The following is a 20,541-nucleotide window of genomic DNA, read 5'->3' on the forward strand; positions in this document are numbered from 1 at the left end:
TTGAGCATGGCTTGCTTCCCTGACACTAAATCAAAGAAAATGCTAAGTGACATCCCAACGGTTTTAAAAATGTTTACAGAAACCATTAAAGGAATGTGAATAGTAGTTGAGGAATGAAGAAAAGTGATGGCAATGATATGATGAAAGTGGATGCAAAAAAAAATATTCTTGGAACCGGCTGAGATGCAAATTCATGGCAAATGCATGGAACACCTTTTTCTGTGGGCCTTGTCTGAACTTTCAGTTGCTACCAAGAATTAAAAAAAAAAAAAGTAGTAGCACAAGTCCTTTGACATCTGGAGGATTGAAAGTTTACCTTCAAAGTGCAAATTTTAACAATGGAATGTTTTAGCAGAGACATAAGAACAATCTCTGTCCTTTTCTTATTGCAAAGAAATACAATATTCAGGAAGTATTTATCCTGGCCAAAGCAATTTTAGTTTCTTGGTACAGCAAAACTTTAAAAAATATTTAGCCACAATGATCACCCACTCTTTCACATACACAGAACCATTCTTAGGGGTGTACGTTGGGAAGAAAAAGCCCTTACCTATGTATCACCTAATGCAACTCTGCTTTAGAAATTAAGTTCTTTGAATTCACTACGTTAAATATCCACGTGTACCTCCCTTATCCCCTCCCTCTCCACCCACCTATCCCAGACACCCCCTGATGAACCTACATTCTAAAGTCTTTGTTGTTTTCTAATCCTCATGACTAAGACTGTTGAGTACCACCCCCAACTGGAGCAAAATTAACACCTAGGGTGCCCTTTCTACAGCACCTTTTTCTTCTCCACAATCGAGTGAAATTTTGATGCTCAAGCCTGTATCTAGACCTTCAAGCCACTAGGCCAAGGTCGGCTGCTAGCGTGGCCACTGGCTCTGCTTGAAGGTTCCTCGTCCACTCTGGTTGGTGGCTGTGGGTCATGTCCAGCAGTGATTTCTTTAGAAATCAAGTTGTCATTGGGGAAATAAAAAGTCTGGTTGTGGGAGTTAAAGATGGTGCTTCCTGCCTGCCCCATTGGGTTTTGTTCTGTGCTATCATTAGCCTTGTTTTGTCCACTTGCTTGCTTGATACAAATGGGGTATGAAGAATTTTTTCTGTCACCAGTGACTGCCTTTTCCATAGGAGGAAACGTAGGTGACTGGGGAGCAGTTGGTGAGGAGCATTTTTTCAATGGGGAATACGTTGAGGGTCCGTCGAAGTAGAAACAGAATAGTTCAATGATATTTAAGGCAAGAGACACCAAGGACACCACCAGCATGAAGATGATGAAGATGGTTTTCTCTGTGGGGCGAGAGAGGAAGCAGTCCACTTGATGTGGGCAGGGATCTCTTCTGCAAGTGTAGACAGCACTCAAGCTGAATCCATAGATGTACCACTGGATCAGCAAGAAGGCCACCTCGAAGACACACTTGAAGAAGATACTGATGATGTAGGTGATCTTCAGACTTCTTTCCATTTTCACTTGATCATTCTCCGTAATGTCATACTTGTCCTCTATTTCAATATCCTTCTTCTGCTTTTCTACCTTGTGCTCATCAATTTCGTCAACTTTCTTGTTCGGTTTCTCTTCTTTGTGCATCACATAGAACACATGAGCCAGGTACAAAAGTGGGGGTGTGGACACAAATATGATCTGCAGGACCCAGAAGCGCACATGAGAGATTGGGAAAGACTTGTCGTAGCAGACGTTTTGACAACCAGGTTGTTGGGTGTTACACCTAAAGGCAGACTGCTCATCACCCCAAACTGACTCGATTGCTGTCTTCAGTATCAGGATTCGAAAAATGAAGACAACATACAACCACACCTTCCCTCCAGAATTGGAGTGGCTTTCGACCTTGTCAAGGAGTTTCCTTAAGAAACTCCAGTCAGCCATGATGCCTGGACACCTTCTGAAAAAAACCAAGAGGCAACTCAATGAGTATAATTACAAATTACCAGCTTAAGAGACGGTGTCTTTTTTTTTCAGCTGACAGCTAAAATATTACAAATTGTTTCCTTTCTAGCCTCCATCAAAAACAAAACAAAAACAAAAGCCAAGTGTAAGCTCTTCCAATCACATTTCCACTCCCAGAGTCTCATACTTATTTATTTATTTATTTTGAGATAAAGTTTGATCTGAGAAGCAACAGATTCTATGTACACAGGCTGAACTGCCATCTTAACTTGCAGAAGATGTATTACTTGCTCAACCACCAAACCGTCAAGTGACCTGAGAAGCTGTCTGTGCTAAGTGCCTCTGCTTATTTGATTGATAAATAAGGACAGTTGTTGCCTCATAGGCTTGTGTCTGGATGCATGCCTAAGCAAAATGCTGATGTGTTTTTCAAAATATAGGTACCTAAGAACTCAGGCAAGAACACCCAGGAACACACACACACACACACACACACACACACACACACGCACAACCTAATCCCCAAACTTTGATGCTAGGATGAATCATTTTATTCCTAATTTTACTCTGCACTGTCTCTTGATGGTACAATAAGAGTAATTAGTGCATAGTCTGTATCATGGTTATTTATACTTTTTTCTCTCCTTATGCAGTAACATATATTTCAAGTCTGTCTTTTACCAAAAAAAAATGTTATGCTGAAATACACCATTTGGACAGTATCTCATTATAAACAGGAACCTACTTTCAAAAACAAAAACTAAATGTGCATGACATTTCTAGGTAAAAGTTCAATTTGGCCAGGCATTGTGGTATCGTGGTACATGCCTGTAATTCCAGTGACTTGGGAGGCTGAGGCAGGAGGATCTCAAACTTGAAGCCAGCCTCAGTAACTAAGCAAAGTTCTAAAACTTTGGGATGTGAGATAGAGATAAAGTAACTTTGGGTTCAACCCTAAATATCAGAAAAAAAAATCAATCTGTCAGTTTGTCTCCATACCTTATAGACTGTGAAGTGAATAAAGAGAAAGCTGAATGGCTGTAAGATAAGCCACTTGTACAGTCAGAAGACTTATCATCCTTAAGTCAAAGCCCTTTAATACATTGCAATGGCATTTAAATTATATAAATATAAATATCACACCTGAAATATCAGCTACTCAGGAGGCTGAGGTGGGAGGACCTACAATTTGAAACCAGCCTGGTCAGCATAGCAAGAACCCATTTCAAAAAACAAACAAAAAAGATATAAGCATAGTAGACAGTAAGACTGCACTAAAGCCAGAAAAGTTTCCATGCTTTGATATGGCCAATCTAACAAGTGCTGAAACATGAGAAAATATGACATGTGTCAGGCTACCACAGAGAAGATTGGTTAATTTTCAGGAGAGTAGTGATTGGAGGGTTTAGAAGTGAATAAAGTAGACAAATATTATTTAATAATAAAAAACAAGCAAAACAAAGACATTCCAAGCATTCAGTAATAATGAATTGACTAGTGCAACTAAAGTAGAATTATGTAGGCTTCTTACAAATGTGTTCACTATCTGAATATAAAGGGGGTTTCTCATCTGGTTTTGAACTTGGAGCCATATTCTCCTGGTAAGAAGTAAATGAAATACAGGGGTGTTTTCCCCTCACCATCCAATATTACATTTCTTTCTAATGCTTGTATGTCATAGCTATGGAGATCATGAAAAAATGAAATGGAAATCTGAAAATCTGACACAGGGTTTCCTGGATGAAACAAAGAGGAGATGGTTGATCCATAAAGCCAAAGTGTATACCAGCTAGTAGTAGATGGGTATCTGATAATATGACAGCCCAGGGATTGGTACACAGATGAGGAAATATAAGTGCAAGGTGGGCGGGCAGGTTACAGAAATAATGCTTTCCCAATGATCATAAAAGAGGGAGCTTTCCTTCTACTTTTAGGAAGGGCCATTTTGTATTCTGATGTGGCAAACCAGAGAGTGAAATTCATGTACAAAGAGTAGTCAGACAAGAACAAAGGCTTGTCAGGTCGACAAAGGGTTAAACAGCCAAGGGAAGGCTTGAAGTGAGAGGAGTAATTTAATCTTGATGGTCAGATTATGGTGAGAGAATGTAAAAGAAAAAGCCTACAATTTAGCAGAAAATACTAGACTGGGAGTGAAGAAGTACAGGCCACGAGGGTCAAACAAACACAACAGAATTTTTGGAGCCATATCAATAGACAGTTTCTATGTGATGATGTGTAAATTGGCTCTAATTCTGTTTGTAAAGAATTACAATATTTTGCCAGTGTCATCTGCTTTTGTTCAGATATTATAATTCTTGGGGGGGAAATCACAAAAACAATTAAGTGTAAAATGATAAGCTGTTTGCAAACATCACATTCGTAGAACAATAGATCTCAAGGCAAACTAACATTGTTAGAAATGCAGCTGGGCACAACAGAAGTTTTCATTTTAGCAGTATCTCATCATTATTCAAAGTAAAATGATTGTGTAGATGCCTGTGGCAGTTTACTCTTGAGGTTTTTCACATTCTATGGAAAATGAAATTTGACTTTCACATAATTCTGAGATTCCACAATGCTACAGTGTGTGAACTGGTTCACGGGGTAGTTGTTCCTTTAAAATACACCAGCAATTTAATTGAAAAATTGTCTTTTCCTTAAACACCAGACAGTAGTCATTTGAATTATAGTCATTCATATGAATAAGATACGAATTATTCAATTGGACACCTTGTATTCTGTAACATGTAGACACCTGTCATTACCACTATCATAGAAACCATCTAATATTTCATGTGATGGTTCATCTTGCAACTCCCAAGGAGGCAACAAAAACAGCAAGCTTTTTAATGGTAGCTGTTCACTTGGCCAGGAACCAAGTATTCTTTCAACTAATTCCATTCCCTAACCCTGATTTAATATTTTAATTTTTCCAAGTCTTAGTTGAAACATTAATTTTCTTTCATTATAAGGGAAAAGTATGCTTATGTTTACAGAAGCCCTGGCACTGGTATATTGCAAGAATATTCACCAGGAGGCACACCATTCCTTATTTCATTCAGGAGTCTGGACAGCTGAACATATCCTATATATTCATGCCTATACCTCTGCATTCCTATGATGCAGTTTTATTTGTAGATCATGATCTAAGGGGTTGTGTACAGTTCTCATTAGGAGATCTCTTTTTAAGATGGGAATCTTAATAAGGTTATCAGGCTATTCTTGAACTTCGGATTCTGCTTCAGCTTCAGGTATAGTTGAGCTGGATTTACAGTTGCGGCCACCACCCTTAGCTAGTAGTAGCAGATTCTTGACATCAGCTGGATAACACCATGCCTTCTGTATATCATGTTAGGTCGCATTTTCATTTGCTCTTCATGGCCCCATAGACCAGCTAGCTGCTCAAAGCCACAGTCACCCAGTGTGACCTCCCTAAGGACCTTGTCCCTTCACAGTGGTTTCTGAACTGCATGACAATCATTTGGCACATAACATTCCTGGCCCTCACCAGTTGGATGAAGCTAGACTTCTGGAGGGTGGGGCCTGGGATTTTAGCTTTTAATTTTTTGTTATTTTTTTGAACAAATGTCCCAAGTGATTCTGAAGTAAGATTATAGAGAAGCAAAGAGTGCTTACTTGCATTTTATTTTATGTTTTTTCCTATTCAAAATATTTAAGAGTGAGGGAAATTTCAGAGAAGCAGAACAGACAGTGCATCTAACAATTCAAAGGGGTTGAGCACTAATATTAGTTGTTCTCTGGGCAGTGGGTGCTGAAGTTACTCTTGGCACCAGGGCTCCTGGTCACTCCCTGCATCTTCATCTGCCACTCACTGAGAGCACAGTGATTCAATCTCTTTAATCCAAAGGAAATTTCTTAAAAATAAAGCAATCCTTAGCAAGAAGAATGAAGCAGGTGGCATCACTATACCAGAACTTAAACTATACTATAGAGCAATAGTAACAAAAACAGCATGGTATTGGCACCAAAACAGACTGGTAAACCAATGGTACAAAATAGAGAACACAGAGACTAATTCACACAATTACAGTTATCTTATATTAGACAAAGGCACCAAAAACATCCATTGGAGAAAAGATAGCTTCTTTAACAAATGGTGCAGGGAAAACTGGAAATCCACATGCAACAAAATGAAATTAATTCCCACATCTCTCACCATGTAAAAAACTCAAATCAAAGTGTATCTAGGACCTAAGAATTAAACCAGGCATCCTGTATCTAATAGAAGAAAAAGTAGGGCCAAATGTTCATCATATCAGATTAGACCCCTATTTCCTTAATAAGACTCCTATAGTGCAAGAATTAAAATCAAGAATCAATAAATGGGATGGATTCAAACTAAAATGCTTCTCAGCAAAAGAAACAATGAGTGAGGTGAATAGAAAGTCTACAACTTGGGAGCAAATATTTACCACTTGAAAATCAGATAGAGCACGAATCTCTAAGGTATATAAAGAACTCAAAAAGCTAAACAATCAAAAAAACAAATAAATTTTAAAAAGTTCATTATCTCTATCAATTAGAGAAAAACAAATCAAAAGTACTCCTTCCTTCCTTCCTTCCTTCCTTCCTTCCTTCCTTCCTTCCTTCCTTCTTTTCTTCCATCTAGGGGATTGGAGCCTGGGACACTTTATCACTTAGCTTTATCCCCACTTTTTAATATTTTTGAGATAGGGTCCTATTAGGTTGTTGAGGGTGGCCTCAGACTTAAGATCCTCCTACCTCAGCCTCCAGAGCCATTGGGATTGTAGGCATGGGCTTCTGCAACCAGATTTATGTGTTTCTAATATATTAAAATAAAAATTCTTAGGCCTGAAACCCTCCAAGGTAAACTCTCCTAATGCTTTTCTTTTAGCTTTGCTATTAAGGGCTCCTTGTCTCTGGTAGTAAATGTCTCTCTGACTATCTCTCTTCACTTACACCACAGCAGCTATTCCATTTGATTATATTCATATGTACACACAATTAATATAATCCATATTCAACCCATCAAATAGGCTCTATCTTCCAAAAGTAACTACACTATGACCTATTCTTTCAACCATTTAAAAAAAATCTTTGCTTGCAGCCCGATCCCAGTCTTAATAACCTCTTTTCAGTTTTCATGTCACTACCTTGGTCACTGTGATTGCCCATCTATTCTTAAACAAGTCAATGAAAACTTTTACCTTTTGCATTATCAACAGAAACTTTTGAAACAACTAAAAATATAAACTCCCTACATTGAATTTTAGCATTGACTATAGATAGTGACAAGCTCATTTCATTTCAAAACATAAATCAAATTTACATTTTAGACACTTAAAAACTATAGAAAGTTTTACTAGGAGAAAAAGAAACTAATAGGTAAAGTGGTTTTTTCTTTAACTTACTCTTTCACTTAAAGAAGTGAAGTAGGCACTCCAAGTGATTGAACTCCGTGGAGGATGAAGTAAAATGAAAAGGCAAGTTCAGGCACTCAGACCTGGCTATTTAAAGTTTAAAAGTCTGCTGCTGTTTGGTACTTTCCTCACACCTTTCCCCCCAATGAAAGAAAAGTGCTGATACCTCGTAAAAGCTTTTTTCTAACTTGGAGCACAGAGCTTTTAAAAAGTTTCAAGCCACTGACTCAACTAGGAGGAGGGGCTAGAAGGAAGGGGAGGGGTAGAAGGAAAGGCGGGAGGAGGTTGGAAAAGAAGCTGGTGAACGTGAGGCAAGAGGAGGCAAAGAGGAGTAGCCAGGTCAGGATCAAGTCCTGGCTTAAATTTGCTGACCAGAAAAAGATAAAATAGCATTAGAGACATGAATGCTACCTCTTGGAGTTACTCCTTACAGATAAAAACTGCTGATTTTAGTAATTGTTTCAACCAAAGACCTACCACACTTTCTAAAATAAAATTATAGTAAATAAAAGTTGGGGGAGAAGAGTATAGACAGTGCAAACTTGTTTAATGTTGACCAAGGTTTGTGAGTTTGAGGTGGGTGTGAGTGTCTTATGTGATGCTCTAATTCCTTTCCTCTTAAGTAGAGACAATTAACAAAGGGAATGGTGAAGATGAGACAGAGATTTCAAAAACAAAAAGTGGTATGTCTATCCACAATCCATCCCTCAATTTATTGACTTCTTTGCATTTTTACCTTTTCCATAATGTTTTATATATATGAACTAAATATATATGTATCTGGATACGTGTGTGGGGGGTGGGGAGTTGTACTATGAAATCTTTTTTTTTTTTTTTTTTTGAGAGAATTTTTTAATATTTATCTTTTAGTTTTGGGTGGGTGGACGCAACATCTTTATTTTTATGAGGTGCTGAGGATCTAACCCAGTGCCCCCCACCCCACCCACCTCAACCGCTGTATGCCCGGCAAGCGTGCTACCGCTTGAGCCACATCCCCAGCCCATGAAATCTTGATATATGACCTCTACGTGATCTCCAGGGAAATGAAAATGTATATCTCACGCCTGTTCATGCCAACTCACTGAAATTTCAATCTGTAGTGAGATGTTGGAGTTTTTTTATTTATTTTTTTTTAAATCAGATACAGGCTATAGTTGCCTGATAAGCTGAGTCATCATTAAGTGGGTCCCAGAAATATTCAACCTTCCTAAGATCACCTTCCCTCACAGCCCACTGGAGAGTTTTCAGCCAAATGTCAGCAGAGCTGAACATGTAATGACTGTGCTTCTGCATCACTTTCAGGGCTCTCTCTCTTCAGGTCCCTGTATTGGAGTTTATAATGGCCTGAGTCAGGTGGCCTCATTCTGAGTGGGCAGCTCCTCTGAGGGCTCCCCAGATGCCATAGAAAAGGGCTGTGGTAGGAGGATTCCCCCATAAACAGGCTTCACTGATGCTCCTGAGGTGGGGCAGAGGAATCTCTTGGCCATTGTTCTCTGGAAACAAAGCAAACTCATTCAGCCTTCATATTACTAAACCTTTCCCACTAATTGAAATACCAGAAAAAAAGAAGGATAGCATACATTACCTGGTAAATACCTTTTCCTAAACATACTTTCACTGAAATAAAAAAAATAAGATTTTTTCTGAAATGTTGTAGTTTTAAGACATAAGTTGCCCTCTCGTTTTTTGATAATCTTAATTCCAAGGATATGTTTTTCTGTAAGGAAGGAAAAAACGAAATTATAGCAGTAGAATTTGTAATCTGATTTTCAAGTCTTCAGGCTCATCAACATGCCATAAGTGTTGTTTTAGTCTTGTATTTATATTGTTCTTTCATTCAAATAAGTTTGTTATTTGTCTTAACTAAAATTTTTTCATGCAATTGAAAGCACACATGAAAAATATGATTTTTTATTACAATAAAATGTTTTTACCTCTTTTTAAATAAAAAATTAGTTTGTTACATTTTATCGACATTGAAAAGTTAGAAAATGAATTTGAAAATCAACATTGTTTATAATATCATCAAAAATATAAGCATAGTTACAAATAAATTTAACAAAATAGGCAAAACCAAACTTTTGTTCAGTGCAAAAAAAAAAAAAATAAACAAAACCTCTACACTTAAAAACTATAAAAAATGTTTATAAAAATTAGAGGTGTAAGAAAAAAGAAAGAACACTTATATGTTGAACAGCTCAATATTATTATGTTGCACATTAGTCCATGTAATCATACAGTATCAATCAAAATTTTGATAAGATCATTTTAACAGAAATCATAGGCTAAATCTAAAATGTATATGAAAATGCAAAGACCTACAGTAATTCAAACAATTTTTTTACTTGTCATATTGTAAAGCACTTTTTTCTTTTTTAGATTTTATTTATATCTATTATAATGATACATAAAACAAAAATTATACATATTTATAGAGTATAGTAATGTTTCATTACATGTATACGTTATGTCATGAGGTTTTTTTAAAAAAATTTTTTTTTAGTTATACATGGACACAATGCCTTTATTTTATTTATTTATTTTTATGTGGTTTTGAGGATCAAACTCAGGGCCTTGCGTGTGCTAGGCAAGCGTTGCGCGACTGAGCGACAGCCCCAGCCCCATTATGTCATGTTTTAATCAGGCTAAGCATTATGTATTGCCTCAAGCATTTCAATATTAGTTCATGATAACTCTACTATGCAACAGCAAATCAAAACTCCCAAAATCTCTAACTCCCAGCTAGTTAAGACATAGTACCCACTAATCAACTTTTCCCAATCATTCTTCCCCACTTTTCTCTTCTTTAGAAAAAAAGCTTTCTATGATTTACATAATTTTGCTTTATTTTTATATAAGAGTTGTCAAGTATAATTATTACTGATTTTGTTTTGTAGGTAGAGCCATGCTTCTCAGAATATTTTTTTTTAGTTTTTAAAAAAAATTTTAAAAATAAATGACAGTGAAATGCATTACAATTCATATTATACATATGGAGCCCAGTTTTTAATATCTCTGGTTGTATATAAAGTATGTTTACACCAATTTGTGTCTTTATACATGTACTTTGGATACTCAAGTCTATCACATTCCACCATCATGTCTAACCCCATGCCCCTCCCTTTTCCTCCAAACTCTCTGCCCTATCTATAGTTCATCTATTCCTCCCATGCGGCCCATCCCTACCCCATTATGAATCAGTCACCTTATATAAGAGAAAACATTTGGCATTTGTTTTTAGCGGGCTTGGCTAACTTCACTTAACTTTCTTCTCCAACGCCATCCATTTACCTGCAGATGACATGATTTTATTTTCTTTTATTGCTGAGTAATATTCCATGGTGTATAAATGCCACTTTTTAAAATCCATTTACCTACTGAAGGGCATCTATGTTGGTTCCACAGTTTAGCTATTGTGAATTGTGCTGCTATAAACATCTATGTGGCTGTGTCCCTGTAGTATGCTGTTTTTAAGTCCTTTAGGTATAGATGGAGAAGTGAGATAGCTGGGTCAAAAAGTGGTTCCATTCCCAGTTTTCCAAGGAATCTCTATAATGCTTTCCATATTGGTGGCACCAATTTGTAGTTCCACCAGTAATGTATCAGTGTACCTTTCTCCCCACATCCTTGCCAAAACTGATTGTTGTTTGTCTTCATAATAGCTGCCATTTTGAGTAGAGTGAGATGTAATCTTAGAATAGTTTGATTTGCATTTCTTTAATTGCTAGAGATGATGAACATTTTTTTCATATATTTGTTGATTGATTGTATATCCTCTTTGAGAAGTGTGTGTTCTTTCCTTCATTCCTTCCGTCTTTCCTTCCTTCCTTCCTTCTTTCTTTCTTTCTTTCTTTCTTTCTTTCTTTCTTTCTTTCTTTCTTTCTTTCTTCTGATGATTGAACCCAGGGACATTTTATCATTCTGGTACATTCCAAGACCTTTTTATTTTTTAATTTTGAGAAAGGGCCATGATAATTTTCTGAGGATCTAAGTTGCTGAGACTGGCCTCCAAAGTTGCTGGAATTACAGGCACAGACCACCATGCCTGGCTCTATTTATGTATGTTTTTATGAACATGGAAATGGTATGAAGGATATAGACTTGATTGTTAATAATAGGGAAGGAATATGTTCAATGATATCGTCACATCTTTGTATTACTTCACCAGTCATAATGAATATTTATTTCATTCTTTTATAATTAATATTGTAATTGTAATTGCTTAAATTTTATACCACTAATTTGGTAAATCATTTAAAAATAAGTTAAATTGGGGAAGGTTGCTAGTCCTTTCCAAGAGACTGTAAATTCAATGGAGTACACATGGTGAGATGTGCACTTTTTCCTAACAAACTATTTTTAGAAGAAATTTATATTTATAGAAAACTTGTGAAGATAGAACAGAGGTTTCTCTTATTATTCACATCTTACAATAGTATGGTACACTTGTTACAGTTCATGGATCAATATTTATACGTTATTAACAGAGTCTATAGAAATATGTGAAGTCTTTATCCAGGTTTCCTTAAGATTGTTTTCTTTATATTTTGCAAATTATTTTATTTGTTCTAATAGTGAGATTTTCTTAGCTTTTACCAAATGTTCTTCTACTCTTCCAAGATCCCATCCAGCAAAAAACTTTAAATATAGTTATCAAACCTCATTAAGCTCTTCTTGGCAGAAAGTGTTTAAGACTTGTTTTTGATGACCCTATCAAGTTTTAAGAGTACTAGAAAGGTGTTTTGCACAATGTCCTGCAGATATCATTTTTTGATATTTTCTTATTAGAATGTTGCTGTGGGTTTAGGGAGGTGAAGGGTTGTTTTCATAGAGGGTATGCACAATCAACATGGCTTACACTATTGATATTGACCTTGATCACCTTCGGTAGTGTTTGAGTTTTCTCAGCTGTATAAAGTCACTCTTTTCTTTATCTTTTTCTCTACTATAATTTCTTTCCAAAAATTATAGTATGGAATTTGCAAAGGTGTACTTAAGGGATAAGTTAGGCTGTACCTCCTTGAGGGGAGAGTATCCACATGAATTATTTTGAATCCATCTCTAATAGAAATTGTCATCTTCTAAGGAATCTATTCTATTTTTTATATCAGTATGGATTCATGGATATTTGTTTTATACCGGGTTATAATTCAAATACTACTTTATTTTGTTGCTAAAGTTATGCTAATTTTGGCTAATGGGAGTGTTTTAATTTAGCTCCATATTGCTTTGACATACCTTTATTATTTTAGGGATTTTGTTTTTGTTTTTATTTTAGCACTTCCTTACTTTCTAGCATTACAAGATGATGATGATCCAGTTCATATTGAATTTTGCCTTCTCCAGTCCTAGAATAAGTAATTTATCCAAGTATCTCTTGTTCCTTTTTTTTTTTTTTAGGCCTCTTTAAAAAAAACTTAACTTTTTACTTTTTATTTTTGGTGCTGAGCATCAAATCCAGGCCCTTACACATGATCGGCAAGTGCTCTACCACTTAGCTATATCCCAGTCCCTTTGTTCCTTTTATTGGAAAATGGAGAATGATCTTAGAAACCTGATCTGGATTCTTCCCAGTGTTCTTTGCTTTTGAGGTGTCATTGCTTTTCTAGGCCATCTCAGCTGATAGAATAAGGAAATACATGTGTGTATACCAATTCATGCATGCACACACACAAACATACAATTACATAACTATTTCTATATGTAAACATCATATCTATATTGAGCCAAACATGAGTTTTTACTGATGTCTCCAACTCTAGCCTATTATTACCTGAATCAATTCCAGCCTCTTCTGCTTGTTCATCTATAAACCTGATTGCAGCAGTGACACACCTACCTTCCTCTGTCTGTCATCCGCTTACTGAATTTTGCACTTCCAACATACATGGCTAGTAGTGTTAGAATTGGGAAGCTAAACTGTGTGGAATTTTTTTTTTTTTTTTTAATCAACCAGACTGCTGTGCTTTTGTGTGGTTTAACTTCCAAAGTTAAGATCAATACATTTTCACTCAATGCTCTGCCTTTGTTCTCTAGTTTGTTAAATTTTTTTGTGGGGAGGTACTGGGGATTGAACCCCGGAGCACTTTATCACTGAGCCTCATCCCCAGACTTTTTTTATTTTTTATTTTGAGACAGGATCACTAAGTTGCTTAGGGCCTTGCTATGTTGCTGAGGCTGGCCTTCAATTTTTGATCCTCCTGCCTCAGTCTCATGAGTCACTGGGACTACAAATGTGTCCCACCATGTCTGACTCATTTGTTAACTTTTAAAACAATCACCATATTATTTTACATCTATACTAGCAGGCTTATGTGGAGTCAAGTTTGGAGACTTTTAGCCAAAAGTTAGATATATTCTGGATTGTTCTACGACATCCAAAATTAAAGGTACTTTCTCATTTTGAGTTGGTCTGCTTGTTGAAACTGTTGTATCACAAAGACAAAAATAGTAAGTTCTCAAGTCATAGAAAACAACCAAAAAAGTTTCATCGTCTTTACTCTATTTTAAAAACAGGGACAATCAATATCCAGATATTATTTGCACTGTTCCTGCCCTTTGCTTAAAGGTGAGATTAATTTTCCAAGTGGTCTGGAGTTCTGGAAATGGGAGTTTGCTCAACCCCTCAACAGAGCCTCTACCAGCAGGAATCAGTTAATGTCAGAGGGAAGTGTTACAATCCCTTTTACTTTCCTCAGGGAAGAAATTGTGGGCCCCTGTGAGACCTACTCATAATCTTCTTATGTCATTTGGGGAACTGAGGACAATTTTTTCCTTATCCTTTTTAGAAATAGAAAACAAAACAAACAAACAAACAAACAAAAACAAACAAAGCTGATATCTGGACATTGAGCTGAGGGTTTATTATTATTTATTTATTTATATTTGGTACTGGGAATAAATTTGGGGGTTTTACCATGGAGCTACATCCCCAGCCCTCTTTGTTTTTTACTTTTTAGTTCTTAATATTTAGAGAGAGTCTCCCTAAGTTGCTTAGAGCTTTGGTTGAGACTGGTTTAGGAACATGTGATCTTCCTATATCAGCCCCCACCCTAGCTGTTTGGATTACAGGCAGGAACTACCATGACTGACATCTGGCCAGCTGAGGATTCATACACTGCTGGTGTACATGTGGTAGTACAGATATTCCAAGTTCCCCAAATGAGATTTTTCTGAAGGTTTTTCATAAGGCATTCAACTCTCTGCAGTAGAAACATCAATCACAAAACAAACACAAAATAATTTCAGAGCCAACCAAATAGTTTTGTAGATGACTCATCTACACATTGAAAGTTTCTGGGTTTTAAATTTCCATATCTAAAGAATACAGTGGAACTGTGTGATAGGGTGGTTTGGAAATCCACCTAGTCTAGGAGGTTCTGAGAACACCCTCTTAGAATGTTACTCATGCTCTAACCACTTTAAAATAGTCCCTTAAGTACTGTATTTTTAAATGACTTCTTAGATTGTTATTCCATGATAAAGTCATTTTTCTAGGCAATTGCGTATAGAAGTGGCAATTTAATTTCAACAACTACAGACATGATCCAGATAAAACCTCAATGTAGGTCACCGCCAAGAGAATTTTCTTTTGAGATGTAAGAAAGTTTACCCCATGGATATTACATCAGGGTTGTCCAGACGGGCCCCTTTAGTGCCCTGCTGGGACTTTTCTCCATTTCTGTTACACGAATTACTCTATGAATTTCAACTGATACTATAACCCTAGAATTCATGCCACATTGGACCTACTATATCCTCAGAGGAAAAATGAAAATATTTGAAATAACCTTCTCCAGAAGCAACCCAGACTCAACAATCTATTAGTTTTTCTAAATATATACAGTATAAATTAAATAAATTATAACAAATGTGCATTAAATATATCATCTCCTTACCTACATACCTGGGGTTTCTAGAGTCGATTGGTTAAATTTTATCTTCAAAATTATGAAACACCTTGACATGCTGTTTATTTTTTTCCTCACTTAGGAATAAAATAAAAAAAAATAGTTTTTGTTCTCTTATTTGAGAACTTATCAGTGGCAACAATGGGAAGTCTAACCAAAAATAAAACAACAAAGTGAGTATATGGATTGGGGTAGCATATAAATAATACCTGGTATAGAGCATATTATTTGCATTATTAAGAAAGACATTATTTTGAAATTTGTATTGTAAAAATTATTTTTCTGTTATTAATTATGAAATAGCTTTCAGTCTAGATTTTTCTATTTGGGTAAGTGCTAGTTTTACAACAGTTTATAATTTATAGGTTGAGTATAAGCCTTGATTAAAAAAACAGTAAAATGTAGAGGCTAAGAAGGAGGCTCAGGAATCACACTGTTTTGCATCGAGTTCCACTGGTGTTACTAGCTGGTAGTGTATGTTAATTTGTGTGTGTGTGTGTGTGTGTGCCTCAGTTTCTTCTTTGGAGGAAATTAGTTCTCCATCATAGAGTTACAGTGGATCTATCAAATTAATACATGGCAAGGGCTTAGAAAAAAATCTTGGCATAGAGGAAGCTTTCAATAGAAGTTAGTTATGCATTGCTAAACATCTATGATATCGAAATCTTTTTTAATTTGTGTGGTAACATACATTTGTTTTAAATATTTAGTCCTAAATTGTTTGGTACTTGTAATCAAACAGAATTGCTTCATAATAGTCTGGATTACTATGTTATATAAGAATATATTATGTTATATAATAGTCTCATGCTCTGATTTATTATGATACAGCCCATGGAAAAACTTGAAAAACCGGACTAATTTTCTCTGAAATTACAGAACACCTACAACCTAAAGGAACAATAATACATACATTATATTGTAACCCATATAAAAATGGGCCTTATTGCTATCACTCTGAAGTCAATCTCAGAATGGTATGTACTTGAAGAAAGCAAAAAACAACACAGCTTCTCTAAAAATTTGGAAAATAATTTAATTTGCCAACGTCTCTCTAAAAAAAAAAAACCACCAAAATAAATCCCCCAAACCCCAGAACAATGACAGCAACAACAATAACAACAGCAACAACATTAACAACAGCAACAAAAAACACACCAACTTTCAATCATATTACATACAATTTCTCAAATCTTTTTTTTTTTTCACACTCATCTTCCTAAAGTCCTACACCACATAGTACAGCAACTTACCCTAAGTGTTCATTCTTAGGACTCCCTAAAACAGATAAATCCTTGACTCTGTTATCTTCCTTTCCTTTGGGACTCATCTTTTCTTCTGTGAGCCATCCTGTCATTTCTAATATAAAGAAATCTAGTTATATCTTCTTTTAATTCTTCCCTTACTGGTTACACTAATTTTCACAATGAAACCCAAGCATTTAAGATGCCAAAGAAAATCATATAGTGGGAAGGACAAGAAAGAGGATGTGAAAATATTTTATTTTATTTTATTTTATTTTTTTAAATTTTGTTTATTTTATTTTATTTATTTTATTTTTTTTTGTTCTTTTTTTTTCTTTTTTTTTATTTTTTTTATTGGTTGTTCACAACATTACAAAGCTCATGACATATCATATTTCATACATTAGATTGAAGTGGGTTATGAACTCCCAATTTTACCCCAAATGCAGATTGCAGAATCACGTCGGTTACACATCCACAATTTTACATAATGCCCTACTAGTAATTGTTGTATTCTGCTACCTTTCCTATCCCCTACTATCCCCCCTCCCCTCTCCTCCCATCTTCTCTCTCTACCCCATCTACTGTAATTCATTTCTCTCCTTGTTTATTTTCCCATTCCCCTCACAACCTCTTATATGTAATTTTGTATAGCAATGAGGGTCTCCCTTCATTTCCATGCAATTTCCCTTTTCTCTCCCTTTCCCTCCCATCTCATGTCTCTGTTTAATGTTAATCTTTTCTTCCTGCTCTTCCTCCCTGCTCTGTTCATAGTTGCTCTCATTATATCAAAGAAGACATTTGGTATTTGTTTTTTAGGGATTGACTAGCTTCACTAAGCATAATCTGCTCTAGTGCCATCCATTTCCCTGCAAATTCTATGATTTTGTCATTTTTTATTGCTGCATAGTACTCCATTGTGTATAGATGCCACATTTTTTTTATCCATTCATCTATTGAAGGGCATCTGGGTTGGTTCCACAGTCTAGCTATTGTGAATTGTGCTGCTATGAACATCGATGTGGCAGCATCCCTGTAGCATGCTCTTTTAAGGTCTTCAGGGAATAGTCCGAGAAGGGCAATAGCAGGGTCAAATGGTGGTTCCATTCCCAGCTTTCCCAGGAATCTCCAAACTGCTTTCCAAATTGGCTGCACCAATTTGCAGTCCCACCAGCAATGTACAAGAGTACCCTTTTCTCCACATCCTCGCCAGCACTTGTTGTTGTTTGACTTCATAGTGGCTGCCAATCTTACTGGAGTGAGATGGTATCTTAGGGTAGTTTTGATTTGCAATTCTCTGACTGCTAGAGATGGTGAGCATTTTTTCATGTACTTGTTGATTGATTGTATATCCTCCTCTGAGAAGTGTCTGTTCAGGTCCTTGGCCCATTTGTTGATTGGGTTATTTGCTATCTTATTGTCTAATTTTTTGAGTTCTTTGTATACTCTGGATATTAGGGCTCTATCTGAAGTGTGAGGAGTAAAAATTTGTTCCCAGGATGTAGGCTCACTATTTACCTCTCTTATTGTTTCTCTTGCTGAGAAAAAACTTTTTAGTTTAAGTAAGTCCCATTTGTTGATTCTTGTTATTAACTCTTGTGCTATGGGTGTCCTATTAAGGAATTTGGAGCCCGACCCCACAATATGTAAATCATAGCCAACTTTTTCTTCTATCAGGCAAAGAGTCTCTGATTTGATATCAAGTTCCTTGATCCATTTTGAGCTCACTTTTGTGCATGGCGAGAGAAAGGGATTCGGTTTCATTTTGTTGCATATGGATTTCCAGTTTTCCCAACACCATTTGTTGAAGATGCTATCCTTCCTCCATTGCATGCTTTTAGCCCCTTTATCAAATATAAGATAGTTGTAACTTTGTGGATTAGTCTCTGTGTCCTCTATTCTATACCATTGGTCCACCCGCCTGTTTTGGTACCAGTACCATGCTGTTTTGGTCACTATTGCTCTGTAATATAGTTTGAAATCTGGTATCGCTATACCGCCTGATTCACACTTCCTGCTTAGAATTGCTTTTGCTATTCTGGGTCTTTTATTTTTCCATATGAATTTCATGATTGCTTTATCTATTTCTTCAAGAAATGCCTTTGGGATTTTGATTGGCATTGCATTAAACCTATAGAGAACTTTTGGTAATATCGCCATTTTGATAATGTTAGTTCGGCCTATCCATGAACAGGGTATATTTTTCCATCTTCTAAGGTCTTCTTCTACTTCTCTCTTTAGGGTTCTGTAGTTTTCATTGTATAAATCTTTCACCTCTTTTGTTAGGTTGATTCCCAAGTATTTTATTTTTTTTGAGGATATTGTGAATGGAGTGTTTTTCCTCATTTCCGTTTCAGAAGTTTTGTCGCTGATATACAGAAATGCCTTTGATTTGTGCGTGTTGATTTTATATCCTGCCACTTTGCTGAATTCATTTATTAGTTCTAGTAGTTTCTTTGTAGATCCTTTTGGGTCGTCTAGGTATAGAATCATGTCATCTGCAAATAGTGATAATTTAAGTTCTTCTTTTCCTATTGTTATGCCTTTAATTTCCTTTGTCTGTCTAATTGCTCTGGCCAGTGTTTCGAGAACTATATTGAATAGAAGTGGTGATAGAGGGCATCCCTGTCTTGTTCCAGATTTTAGAGGGAATGCCTTTAACTTTTGTCCATTCAGAATGATGCTAGCCTGAGGCTTAGCATAGATAGCTTTTACAATGTCAAGGTAAGTTCCTGTTATCCCTAGTTTTTCTAATGTTTTGAACATAAAGGGGTGCTGTACTTTGTCGAATGCTTTCTCTGCGTCTATCGAGACGATCATATGGTTCTTATCTTTAAGTCTATTGATGTGGTGAATAATATTTATTTATTTACGTATATTGAACCATCCTTGCATCCCAGGGATGAATCCTACTTGATCATGGTGCACAATTTTTTTGATGTGTTTTTGTATTCGATTTGCCAGAATTTTATTGATTTGTCTGGTTTCGGAATCAGGGTGATGTTGGCCTCATAGAATGAATTTGGAAGAGCTCCCTCTTTTTCTATTTCCTGAAATAACTTGAAAAGTATTGGTATTAATTCTTCTTTAAAGGTTTTGTAAAACTCCGCTGTATACCCATCTGGTCCTGGGCTTTTCTTGGTTGGTAGTCTTTTGATGGCTTCTTCAATTTCATCCATTGATATTGGTCTGTTCAAATTGTGTGTATCCTCCTGACTCAGTCTGGGCAAATCATATGACTTAAGAAATTTATCGATGTCTTCACTATCTTCTATTTTATTGGAATATAGGTTTTCAAAATAATTTCTAATTGTCTTCTGTATTTCTGTAGCATCTGTTGTGATATTGCCTTTTTCATCCCGTATGTTAGTAATTTGGGTTTTCTCTCTTCTTCTCTTCGTTACCATGGCTAAAGGTCTGTCGATCTTATTTATTTTTTCGAAGAACCAACTTTTAGTTTTGTTAATTTTTTCAATAGTTTCTTTTGTTTCAATTTCATTGATTTCCGCTCTGATTTTAATTATTTCTTGCCTTCTGCTACATTTGCTGTTGTTTTGCTCTTCCTTTTCTAGGGCTTTGAGATGAAGTGTGAGCTCATTTATTTGTTGGTTTTTTCTTTTTTTGAGGAATGACCACCAGGCGATGAATTTTCCTCTTAAAACTGCTTTCATTGTGTCCCATAGATTCCGATATGTTGTGTCTGTATTTTCATTTATCTCTAAGAATTTTGATTTCCTCCTTTATGTCTTCTGTAACCCATTGATCATTCAGTAACATATTGTTCATTTTCCATGTGATGCAGGATTTTTCCTTCCTTCTTTTATCATTGATTTCCAGTTTCATTCCATTATGATCAGATAAAATGCATGGTATTATCTCCACCCCTTTATATTTACTGAGGGTTGCCCTATGGCATAATATATGGTCTATTTTTGAGAAGGATCCATGTGCTGCTGAGAAAAAAGTATATCCATTTGATGATGGTTGATATATTCTATATATGTCAGTTAAGTCTAGGTTATTGATTGTGGTATTGAGTTCTATAGTTTCTTTATTCAACTTTTGTTTGGAGGATCTGT

General features: G+C 35.9%; 1 protein-coding gene across 1 annotated transcript; it reads right to left on the bottom strand.

Moving 5' to 3' along the window:
* Nucleotides 1-832: 832 nt before the first annotated feature.
* Nucleotides 833-1,885, bottom strand: LOC113186587 (gap junction alpha-1 protein-like). The gene has a single exon (XM_026394064.2). It carries the CDS (start codon nt 1,883-1,885, stop codon nt 833-835), a length of 1,053 nt encoding a protein of 350 aa, XP_026249849.2.
* Between the last annotated feature and the right edge of the window lie 18,656 nt (nt 1,886-20,541).

The sequence above is a fragment of the Urocitellus parryii genome, chromosome 8 (assembly GCF_045843805.1).
Source record: "Urocitellus parryii isolate mUroPar1 chromosome 8, mUroPar1.hap1, whole genome shotgun sequence".
Taxonomy (NCBI): Eukaryota; Metazoa; Chordata; class Mammalia; order Rodentia; family Sciuridae; genus Urocitellus; species Urocitellus parryii.